Genomic DNA, 12,613 nt, shown 5'->3' with positions numbered 1-12,613 from the left:
AGATTAAGAAGATGGAGAAGATACCTAACTGGGCAACTTAAGACCGTTGCAGAAGGGGTCCATTACAGAGTGCTGAAAGCACTGGTCTGTCCGAGGGAGTATTCTAGTATAGTGCATTGTACATGTACATGTATATCCTCTCCTCTTACAAAGAAAAGACCTAGGGGTGTACAGAGGACACACAGGCACATGCAAGCCATTAGAAAAGAGAACGAGCAAGAGAGGGAGAGACAGAAGAGTGGAGTATATTGTTTGGAGAGACCAAAGTTAGAAGCGATCGGGAGCGTGAACGACACGGCCGCGAGCCGTGACATACTTATCAGGCTGGTCTTGAGCTGGAGGGGTCGATGGCAAGTTGGAAACTGCAGGACACGGCGGAGTAGAAGGTTGACTGGCTGGGGGATCAGGATCGGTAGTAGCGGCAGAGTGACCAGCAGGCGGCAACTGTTGCGGCGTTGGCATTGGGACAATGTGCCGCCGGTTGCGTCTGAACTGGCCCGATGGGGTTGCTACGATGTAGGAGCGCAAGGCTGGTTGGCTCATCACGTGGCCAGACTCTTCACGATCAGGTAGATACACAGGCTGTTGGGGACACAGAGACGGCAGTGTCCGGGCTGCATGGCGACTGGCATGGTTGGTGCTTTGGCGATCCTTTAAGCGCTGATCCGCAGCACGCAGGTCGCTCTGATCAACTGGATGCGACTGTCGCTGTGTTGGAGAGAGAGGTAAGAGTGACTGCAGCTGGCGGTTCATCAGAAGCTGGGCTGGACTCTTACCATTCTCCAAGGGAGTGTTGCGGTACGCGAGTAGTGCGAGGTGCCAATCAGTGCCCTGACGGAACAGACTCTTGACCGTGCGAACAGCACGCTCGGCCATGCCATTGGCTTGCGGATAGAGAGGGCTACTGGTGACGTGGCGGAAGCCATAGGTGGATGCAAACTGGGCAAATTCAGCACTGGTGAATTGCGGTCCGTTGTCGGTCGTTAGAGAGTCAGGGATGCCATGGCGAGCGAACAGTGACTTGAAATGGCTGACTGTACGAGCTGTGGAGAGCGAGGGCATGTCGAGGACCTCGATGAACCGAGAGTAGTAGTCGATGACGAGGAGGTGGTTGCGACCATCGATGGTGAAGAAGTCTGCGGCCAGATGTTGCCAAGGAAACTCTGGGAGTGGAGTTGAGAGAAGAGGCTCGGGTGGCTGAGAGCGGTGTCGACTGCATTCTTCACATGTTTGGACAAGAGTAGCTATGTCCGACGAGAGCGATGGCCACCATACGGAAGTGCGGGCCAGGCGTCGGCACTTGGTGATGCCTTGATGACCCTGGTGAAGGCGAGCCAGGATTTCTTGCTGGTGAGCGGGAGGTATGTAGAGACGCTGATCATACAGAAGCAAGCCGTCGTCCGTGAGGCTGAAATGTGCGCCGTGCTCTATAAGAAACTGCACTACGGGAGGAGCATCGCTAGGAGCAGGCCAGCCGTGCTGCAGATACTCGATGATGCGAGCACAGCTATCGTCGTCGCTTTGCCATGCTGAAACCTCTTCCAGGCGTTGCGCAGTGGCAGGCAGAGCCTGAGTGACGTACGACACCATAGCAGCGGTCTCAGCCTCCAGTGCGGCAGTAGCGTCGGCATCTGTGCTGCGCAGAGGAGCTCGAGACAAAGCGTCGGCAATTGCGAGTTGTTTGCCAGGAGTGTGGACAATACTGTAGTCGAATCGAAGAAGCCGTAGACGAAACCGGAGGACCCGAGGAGGGAGGTCGTCAAGAGCACGGGTACCGAGCAGAGGGATGAGTGGCTTGTGGTCCGTCTCAATGGTGAATGGCATGCCGAGGAGGTAGTGTGAGAGCCGGTCGCAGGCCCACGTTGCAGCCAGAGCCTCCTTCTCGATTTGCGAATAGCGCGTTTCCGCTGGTGTGAGAGAGCGAGACAAATAGGCTACAGGACGGACGGACGCGTCGGGCTGGCGTTGTAGAAGCACTGCACCCAGGCCAAAGGAAGATGCATCAGCAGATACTGTAGTGTGGTAGTTGGGAGAGTACTTGGCCAGGACGGGCTCGTTACTCAGTGACGTCTTGATGCGGTCGAACGCGGCACACTGCTCAGCACCCCACTGCCACGGGGTGCCTTTGACGAGGAGAGACCTGAGAGGTTGCGTGATGGAGGCCAAGTCCGGAATGAACTTGCCTAGGTGGTTGGCCATGCCGAGCAGACGGCGGACGGAATGGACATCGGAGCAGGGAGAGAGCTCCTGGATCGCGTGGATCTTGTCTGGATCTGGACGGATACCACAGCCATCAATCACGTGGCCCAGGAACTTGATCGACGTGGCATGAAATTGACACTTCTCGCTGTTGAGCGTGACACCGGCGGATTGAAGACGGGCCAGAGCTGGTCGAAGGTTGTCGACCTCCTCCTCGAGGGTGGAGCCGAATGTGAGGACGTCGTCCATCATGCAGATGTTGCCAGGGAGGTCGCTGAGCAGATCTGACATCTGTTTCTGAAAATACTCGGGTGCCGAGGAGATGCCAAAGGGGAGCCGCGTGTAGCAGAATCTGCCGATGGGCGTGATGAAGGTGGTTAGAAGCTGCGACTCCGGCGCCAACGGAATTTGGTGAAACCCGCTGTTAGCGTCCAGCTTGGAGAATACCTTGGCATCACCGAGGCGAGCGAGGAGATGGTCCGTGGTAGGGAGAATGTGCCGTTCGCGCTTGACGGCTTTGTTGAGCCGTGTGAAGTCACCGCAGATGCGCACGCTGCCGTTTGGTTTTGGCACAACGACCATGCCGGCACACCAATCGGTCGGTTCGGACACTGGGCGAATGACGCCAGCGTCTTCCATGCGACGGAGGGCTTCAATAACCTTCGGTTCCATGGGCAGAGCAACTCGCCGAGGAGTGGAGAGCGAGTATGGAGGAGCCTCATCGCGAAGTTGAATGGTGTGGAGAGGACCGAAGGTACCTAGGCCCGAGAACAGGTCAGGAAACTCAGCGGCAACAGGAGAGCGAGAGTCTGAAGCTGAGTCATTTGAGGTAGAGGTGGTCTCCAGGACGTTAGCAGGAGCAGGCAGGATGCCGAGAGCCTCAATGGCTGGACGTCCGAGCAGTGGAAGCTTGAGGTCGCGGACCACGTACACCTGGGTGGGCACGGAGTGAGACTGAGATGAGTGAGCTGTGCGCAGGTCAGCTGTAAACCGGCCACAAACATTGAGGCTTGTGTTGTCTGGGCCCCGGAGAGTACGGTTCGATGGGGCGAGCGAGATAGGCAAGTCCAGGGACGTGAACACTGTAGCTGGTATAGCAGTGACATCCGCACCCGTGTCGACCTTCATAGTTATGGCCTTGCCGTGCAGAAGCATAGGGAGATTCCAGCCTGTGCCATGGGTGAGGGTGCCCAGAAATGCGTCAGCAGTACTCAGTGCCGAGCTAGAGGAATCACTGTGGCTGGAGAGAGAATGGACACCTGTGCCCCGCGGGGACTGATGAGTGCCCTGTCGTGCAGAAGAACCGGAGGAACCAGATGGTGGCGAAGAGCGGCACACTCGTTGAAAGTGGCCTGTCTTGCCACACCCTTTGCAGGTTACACGACTTGCAGGACATCGTGCACGGGGATGTGACTCGTATCCGCACCAAGGACAAGAATCAGATGATGGAGTCGAGTGGCGCGAGGAGCTGGGAGCATCACGCAGCGGAGGACGATCGCGACTAGAACGCAGCCGCCCCTGATCCTGGCGGACAGCAAACAACGACTGATCAGCTGCTGCACGTACCGTCGTTTGTTGCTCCTTGATGGCAGCGCTTTGGCGAGCGTGAGCCAGCGCCTTCTCCAGCGTCATATCCGAATCCATTTGCAGGCGTTCAGAAAGACGTGCATCTGCTAACCCTGCGATCAACCGGTCCCGGAGCATCTCATCGTGCATGGCCTTGAAGTTGCACCTATCTGCCAGGCGGTAGAGATCATTTACGAATGCATCTAGTGACTCCGTGGGCTGTTGGGTGCGCTGATGGAAACTTGCACGTTCGTACACATAATTTCTCTTCTTGCCGAAGTGGGCAGTGAAACGCTCCGTGACTGTGGTAAATTTACTCACGTCCTCCTCAGGTAGATGAAAACTGTCCAGTAGGTCGTCAGCTTGCTCGCCCATCGTGTAGAGGAGGGAGTTCACCTGGACCGACTCCGGTTGGGTGTGAAGACCAGACGCCTGACGATAGCGGTTAAAACGACGCAGCCAGCGGTCCCACTGATCTGCAGCCTGGAAATTGAACGATGATGGAGGGGACACCTGTGAGAGGTGAACCATCCCCGGAAGAGAAACCTGGGCGGGCTCGGGCACCGGAGAAGACGTAGAAGGCGCTCCACCGGAGGAGCTACCTGAACCACCACTGCTGCCTCTGCCACCGGCGGGGGAAGATCCGCGGGAAGCGGGCTGAACCGAGCTGGGGTCCGAAGAAGACATGGCTTCTGGACCGCTGCCACCATGTAGTGTTTCGTACTTTAGTCTAACCAGACCAACCAGAGAGCCAAGACCTTAGTTCTAACTGTTGTACTACGATAAGACAAAGAACCTAGAACACATGCAATCTACTAGATATATACATACGGGCTAAAGTGGGAAGGAGGAATGGAATGCTAGATCATGTAAGTGGATCATGATGATGGGAATGATATCGGAATGCAAGTATGCATGGGCTTCATGCATCTAGTCACATGACACTACAGATGGCATCACCAGCACAAGTTTTCAAATCCATAGAACACACAAACACAACGATGATATTCGAGTTTTAAATACATGTGCATGTGCATGTACAATGTACAATGTAGCGTGTTGAATGGGGCTAGTGTGAATGGGTACCTACGAATGACGTTTGTTTTGCAGATCATGAAGTACTGGCAAGGTTACATGAATCCAGGCGCAGCAGTGGGAGTGCTCGTTATCTACACCAGGGAGTAGTACAATATCGGTATTGTACTACTCCCTGATCTACACAGTACACGGAATCAGCTGCTACATGTACACGTACATGTACATGTACATGGCACGAAGTTTGACAGATGGAAAGTACCCGATAATACTGAATATGAATACGTGTACCGCTACATCATAGACCATTATCATCGAGTACATGACTGTATACGAGACATATTTGTACACGTCGAAGTCATGAACACGTTGGCATAACGTGGGTCAGGAAGCGTTGTGGGAGGTCGGCGTCTGAAGTAGACGTCAATGGATGTGATCATCGCTTGTCATACTCTCGCATTACATGTAGTGCATGAAACTCGAATGGTATGTGCCCCCATGGGGAGCAGCAAAGTGTGCTTAGTATTCGAAATGCTTCTTATCCGAACACACTCCATTTCAATATCGGGCAACATACCCGGGTACCCCTGCCCCGGACAATGTTGAATGTTCGTACTAAGCAAGCTCACGTTTTATCCGAGTAAGTACGATCGAGGCGAGTTCCACTGTACAATCATGTACATGTACATGTAGGTATAACCTAATTCTTGGTTTGCTTGCGTCCATTCAGGAATGTCAGGACAGTAAAGCTGACAAGTGACACCAACTCAATGCCTTACTTGGCAAAAGGGAGGAGAGAAACGTATTTGCATTTACATGTAGCTACATGTACATGGTATTACAACCTAATACTAGTTCCAAAACTAATAATAATAATAATAATAGTTACAGTTCACATGTCACTCATGGAAGGATCCATGGGCTTAACGCATCTGTCAACGAAATCCAGGCAGAAGAGCCGACAAAAGGCATCTCGTTATTGTTAGAACGTATCGCAGTAAGAACAACTACGCAAGCGCAGCACATTTTTCCACAAGCATCAGCCATTCTTTCTCGTCTAGAGCCAGTTCAAAACAGTCAGAAATATCAATATTGGCGTGCTTTACAGTCCATTCATAAAAAGATGGGTCCTGGCTCTGGCGAGCTCCCGTATTTGGCGATTTTTCGTGATTTCATCGTACACAGTGCAGTGCTGCGAACTTTGAAATTTGAAAAAGGGTCCCCTGAACTGGGTTTCGAACCGCAGAATGCACTGTTGCAGGCGGGGTCAAACGGCCTGGATTTTGATGGTTTTTCCCAATTCAGTGCTTTTGGGGCAAAACCTGGCCGAAATCCTATTCTTGCTATGGCTTGCTTTTTGGACAAAAAAACTTCAGAAACATAATTGGAAGAGGATTCCATATGGGATTGCAGAAAAAAATTCTAAAAAAACTCAACGTTTGACCCATTTACATGTATGGCCAAAAGCTAGAAGTTCATTTTTTTCTGAATGGACTGTAGATCATTTTTAATATTGTCAATCCATCTGAGATGGGGTCGGCCACGTGAGCTAGCATTACAATGATAAACCTGACGAGCTGAGAGAAGGACGCCACGGGCAGAAGTTGGAAGAAAAGAAGATTTAAGAAAAGCAATTCTGGTTTCAGTAGCTACATGACTACCAGGACGACATCCAGGAGCGATCAAAGAATAAACGACGGACGTAAGGAGAAGTCTAAACCCCCCCCCAGCATAATGAGGGTCAGAACCGGGTTCAACACCCATAATTATGGTTCATGTTGTGTATAGTGTTTGTCGCCGTATTGTCCCTCTTCGTATTGTCCCTCTCCGTATTGTTCCTCTCCGTATTGTCCCTCTCCGTATTGTCTCTCTCTCATCTACTTACATGACTGTATCATTATGGATGCTAGTTGTAAATAAAAATATTATTAATCAGTCTTTGTCTTGTCCCACAATGGACTCCTGCGTGGCTTCAGGCGAACACAACATGGTGGCAGCTGTGGTTTCTACGCCTGTAGAATTAGGACACACAACAGTTCAAATGATCCGAAGGGACCAGGGCTCTGCCAACCGCGGAAGGTTGTAGTAAGGTCACTGTTTCCGAACACAGTGTCCTCCACCTTGTTTCATGCTGTCACTCTAACAATAATACATGTACCGAGGTATTTGCACACGTGAAATACCTCGGTATAGTTCTTGACGAACATCTCTCCTTTGGAGTTCACGTTGCACAATTAGAACGTAAAATAGGCTGTAAGTTAGGAATGTTTAGAAAGGTCCGAGACCATTTAACGATCGATGCTAAGAGGGCTTTCTACATCTGTTCCATTCAGTCCATACTTGAGTATGGGTCTAATTCCTTTGCTCACTGCCTTTCTGCCTCCCTCCATGACCGTGTTGTCCGACTTAGTAATAGAGCGCTGCGTATTGTATTTTGCATGCCCCGCCTATCTGAGGTCTCCCTTGTTCTTGCCCGCTACCATATCATTCCCTTGTCTGTCAGGTACCAATTCAAGCTGTACGTTCTAACGTACAGTGCGCTTCATGATCTGGCTAGTGTCTTTGTTGCTAACTGTTTCTGTCTCCGCTCTAATTCTACCTGCACTAGTTCTCGCACCCGCTCTGAAGTGTCCTCTTCCCTTGCTCTTCCGACAGCCAAACGTCGCTATGGTTTATTTTCTGTCACTTTCCTTGGCTCTGACCGCTGGAATGCCCTCCCAGCGGAGGTCCGCTCAAGTTCTTCCTTGCATACCTTCCGTAATTCTGTTCTTCATTTTTTAGGGTACCCTGTCAAAAGGCCTTAGGCCTGTGGGGATTGCCCTATCAAAAATTTAATAATAATAATAATGTACGTGTACATGATTGTGCAATATTTCTGTTGCATCAAGATGTCAGCCATGCTGCTTTACTGACTACTACTAGTAGTACTGTCCTGGAAAGGACAGCATGCCATGTATACAGTGCATGTATACAGTGCATGTATACATGTACATGTATACATGTACATGTACATCAGCATACTGTCGAAACATGTTGTCAGCGGCCCAAATCCATCCATGACTAATGATTCATACATGTACAATGTACACAAAGGCAGAAGAGAACAGAGACGGCCGGCTAGGACTAAGGTCATTGTTGTAACGCTGCGTTCCATGCACGTAGCAAAGCGGAGGACTGCCTTAGCTTTGCTATGTGCATGAAACGCAGCGTTACAACAATGACCTAGCCGGCTGTGTTTGTTCTCTTCTGCCTTTGTGGTAATGCTCCATCCGTGTGGTGTTGAGCACCAGTCTAGCAATCGTGGGAATTCCCCCTATTGTGTACAATGTACATGTACATGATTGTACTGTATACATGTACAGGATTTGAATGTACGTGTTGGAGCATCAGACAAGACCATGAAGCAAAGACTGCCGTGCAACAGCGCCACCGCGCCACCCTCGACACCAAGGCTAACGAAATCCAGTCTCGGCTGCCCGAGCCGCAACAACGGGCCATGGCGTTGGCAAGAGAGAAGGGAGCCTCCAGCACGCTCACAACAATACCGGTGGCTGAGCACGGATTCTGCTTCGACGTCAAGTCCGACTTCCATGACCACGTGCGCATGCGATATTGTTGGCCACTGGACAACCTGCCGGCTTCTTGCCCATGTGGAGCACGCTACTCGGTGGATCATGCGCAGATTTGTAAACTCTCCGGCTTCATCCATATGCGTCACAACGATCCTACCGACTTTATCGCCTCATGCATGAAGGAGGTGCATTGTGATGTTGAGGTGGAGCCGAAGCTCCAACCTCTCACCGGTGAGGTCCTCCAGCGACGCACCGCCAACACCGACCCGGATGCCCGCGCTGACCTGAGAGTGAGGGGGTTCTGGACGGATAGCAGAAACGCATTCTTTGATACAAGGGTGTTCTATCCCCATGCGTCAAGCTACCGCTCCAGATCCCTCTCCTCTCTGTACCGAAGCTTTGAAGGGGAGAAGAAGCGTGCGTATGGGGAGAGAATTCTCCACGTCGAGCATGGTTCCTTCACCCCTCTGGTCTTCTCTTCCTGTGGGGGGATGGGCCACGAAGCTGCCATCACGGTGAAGAGGCTTGCAAGTGCTTTAGCCGTGAAGAGGCATGCGCCGTACAGCCAGATGGTGTGTTGGCTCAGATGCATGCTAAGCTTTTCGCTAGCCAGGTCTGCTATTCGCTGTGTCCGTGGATCACGCTCAATTCGCCGCCGTCACTTTGACCATGCCCCTGTCGACCTGGTCCGAGCAGAGGCACAGCTGGTGGTCAGCTAGACAGTTGTCATCATGTTTAATTTCTTTAGTTCTCAATCTATCATTTTCATGCCAGGCGTGAGCCAGCCCCTGGCTTAACAAAATGGGTGCTTCTTTTTTAGTTTAGTTTTCTTCCTTTTAGTTTAGTTTTTCTTCTCTTCTTCTTTTTATTTTGAATATCAAGAAAGCATAAAAAAAAATTTGAATGTACGTGTAGATGCCAACCTTACAATCAGAGTGGTGTTCATCGCACCACAGCTCAGCGTGTGCTTGATCACTAACCCATGGCGGATAACCATCTCAATTGGCACATTCTGCTCGAAAAAAGCAGAGAAATTGGCATAACCATTAATAATTATTACAGACCTTTTGACAGGCAGACGCCTGATCATGGGGTGGTGGCGTCCCACGGAAGCGGAAAGGTGGTTCTTGACCAGGGAGTTGTACGACTCCTTGTTCTTGACCTGCCCCGTACGCGAACCCGTCGAATTTATTTGACAGGCACTTCCCAGAATTCTGCTCCATTTCTTTATCCACATACCAAACATGCATGAAACATGCCAGAAAAAGAATCAATTTCTGCCAATTATTCTTCCGGTGGGGGAATTCCGTCGTTATCCGCCAGGGTCACACACCCAAGTGCACATGTTTGCTTCAAAGAAAAGTGACGGAAAAGCAAAAAAATAAGGTTCGACGAAGATGGGATTCGAACCCACGCGGGCAGAGCCCAATGGATTAGCAGTCCATCGCCTTAACCACTCGGCCACCTCGTCTTTCCTGGCGAGACACATCGACACAATCATCGTTGTATGACCACGACAAACCCGCTTACTACAAAAACAAAAATTGTACAGTCAGAATCATGGACTTGATCTCAAGTTTTCAAGGCTGTAAATTAATGGTTGGCTCTCCATCCGAAAAAAGAATAAAAGGATGAAAAAAGCTTATTGGAATTGTCCAAGTATTCAGTGCCGTCTCGTAAGGTGGACCATAAAGAGATGACGCAAGGAAGGAAAGGAAGGAGAATTTCGTATTCTCTCTTCTTCAATTGGCATAGCCCGTGAAAACACAACCTCGTTTCCATTTCAATTATATCATGCCCGTTCCCAAAACTGATTCGAGGCCTGAGGCCGCAGCGGCCGCATGAGCCTTGGCGCAGCTTTTGGTACGTGGGTTGGATTTCTTTGGCCCTGACTGTACAATGTACAATGTACAGAACAGAACAACAAGGACAATCAAGGCCTGTTTGCTGCGACTTGAAGTTTCATGCTCTCGCAATCATCAGGCAACAATGTACATGTGCATGTATTCTGCAGTAGGTGGTGTAGGAGGTTGAGCATTGAGTCTGCAGAAATGATAGTAACAATATTATTACTACTGTGTCTGGAGTCTGTTGGAACTTAGAGGTGATTCGTCATTTAAACTTAATACTCGTTCTTCCTTTCTTTTCTCTTGTTCAGTTAACGCTCCTGGGGCGTTTCCGCCACTGAGCCAATCCATGGCTGGAGGACAGTCAGCAATGTTGGAAGGGATAGTCGGTGGCATGTCGAGGCGCCAACAGTTGATACCTGTGTCACGACCTAGTGACATCGAATGTAGCCCTAACGCGCCCGTATCCAAAGAATAAGAAGAGCCCAGGCATGTTATGCTCTGTGTTGTACATGTACATGTATGGGTAAGTGCTATACATGTACATGTACATGGTGATCTGGGCTAGAAATGAACCAACTATCCATACGAAAGTGTACTCATTGTTTGAATGTTTGACGACAATTAATTTTGCTGTTCGCCCCTTTTTGTGTCCATCGCTGATATTGTGCATGTGTGGTGTGTGTGTGTGTGTGTGTGTGTGTGTGTGTGTGTGTGTGTGTGTGTGTTAGCTATCATCCAAATGTGTGTGCGCGCGCGTTTGTGTGTGCTAGCGCAAGCAGTGCTTGAACCAAGGAGGCAGGCCGAGGCTCCGCGGGTTCGAGCAAACGCGGAAAGCCGTTACCTGGGGCACAAAGGCGAACCCCCAGTCTCTCCGCTGAATCTGGCCCCGTCAGGGGTAATCCTCCGCGCCTTTCCCTTTACAGAACTCACGGGTATTTCATACACTCCACAAGGCTTTGTCTTCAGGGTAGGCGCTGCTTCACGGCATAACTACTGAAAGGTTGCGCTGCTTTGGGTGTAAATCCCTCTGCACATACCATACCTTGCAGAGGTGGGAGTTGCCCCCTGCACAACTTACACACTGGCTGTACACTGTGCCCAGACTGCATTGCCAACAGCTGGGCCCGAGTACAATGCACACGGACAACCGATGTACGTGTACACGCAGCTCTGTAGGCAATTCACGGGTCGATAGCAGGTCACATATCTACAAGACATGTCGCAGAAGCCACTGTCACAGGATAGCCGGCGACGATCACACCGAGCATAGGACCCCAGGCAGCCGACTGCCCAGCGCAAGGCCATTTTTAGCTGGCCAGGAATGCGGAGGGGGAAAAGATGGCTGAACGAGCTCCGGCACTTGCTGCAGTCTGAGTATAATGCCTTTTGTTTTGCCATGAACAAATCAAGCGCACGCTGAAGGAGCGGGGCAACTCCACTCGATCAGCTGGGTATTTTGACTATTTTCGTGCTCTCAGAGACACGCAGTGTGTGCAGTTGACTTGATTGTGTCCGTGTGAAACCTATGCATTCCTCTGGCAACGTGGAGCAGCTGAATAGAATCAGCACTCCTGATAGGAAGCAACACACTACTTTCCACTGAACATCGGCCAGTGGGTGAGAGCGAGCGCCTTTTCGGAAGACGATTGTAGCGGAACTAGAGCTTGTAATGGTGGTCTGAGCGTTCACGACTTGACACCACCAGCAGATATCGTTCAATTAGCGGTCGAGTCACCCACGATCATCCTGTTGTACAGTCCTGATAACATTACATAATCTTGATAACTTGAACTTAAACTGCCACGTGAATTCCTGCAAGGTTCGAGGTCTTACGCCCTAGCAGGGGTTCTATCATCGAAGCGCCGCGCGCTCTGTTACAGAACATGAAAAACAGTTTGTAGGAATTGCCCGCGCATACACTCAGGTAGTTGAATCGGCTCGCAAGCAGCAGACATACAAAATTAGTGTTAGATACATGATCAAACATCGACACTACCTAACAATCAACCTGAGAGTGGTGCTGACGGGTTTCGGAGGGGATCGAGCAAGTAACTGGCAACTTTACCACCATGGGGTGTAAGGGTGTCCACGACGATAGATACGGCTATCGCTAGGTCACGGGAAGGGTGGGTGAATAGGTACACACCTACCTGTATGATGCTACCTTTAGTAGACTTTACGCACATGATTCTGGTGTCAATCCGCTGAGGAACGTTGAAAATAAACATCCACAACCAATCAAGCAATCAATCAATCAAAGGGAATACTGAAGATCTTCGGTTTGGGTAGAGCAACATCGCAGCTTACTTGCCTTGTGATGTACGGTCCGCATGTAGTCGAGCATCCCTGGGTATTCGCAGGATCCCATTGTTACCTTGTTACCAAGAATCT

The 12,613-nt window shown here is 50.6% G+C and overlaps 1 protein-coding gene and 1 non-coding gene across 2 annotated transcripts; both read right to left on the bottom strand.

Annotated features, from left to right (window-relative positions):
• Positions 1–267: 267 nt before the first annotated feature.
• LOC135824203 (uncharacterized protein K02A2.6-like) lies at positions 268–4,452 on the bottom strand. The gene has a single exon (XM_065336934.1). It carries the CDS (start codon positions 4,450–4,452, stop codon positions 268–270), a length of 4,185 nt encoding a protein of 1,394 aa, XP_065193006.1.
• Positions 4,453–9,761: 5,309 nt separating this feature from the next.
• Trnas-gcu (transfer RNA serine (anticodon GCU)) lies at positions 9,762–9,843 on the bottom strand. The gene has a single exon. It is a non-coding gene; the product is annotated as a tRNA-Ser (tRNA).
• Between the last annotated feature and the right edge of the window lie 2,770 nt (positions 9,844–12,613).

Source organism: Sycon ciliatum, chromosome 9, assembly GCF_964019385.1.
Source record: "Sycon ciliatum chromosome 9, ocSycCili1.1, whole genome shotgun sequence".
Classification (NCBI taxonomy): domain Eukaryota; kingdom Metazoa; phylum Porifera; class Calcarea; order Leucosolenida; family Sycettidae; genus Sycon; species Sycon ciliatum.
Note: the sequence above shows the minus strand (reverse complement) of the source record. Positions and strands in the feature narration are given on the sequence as shown.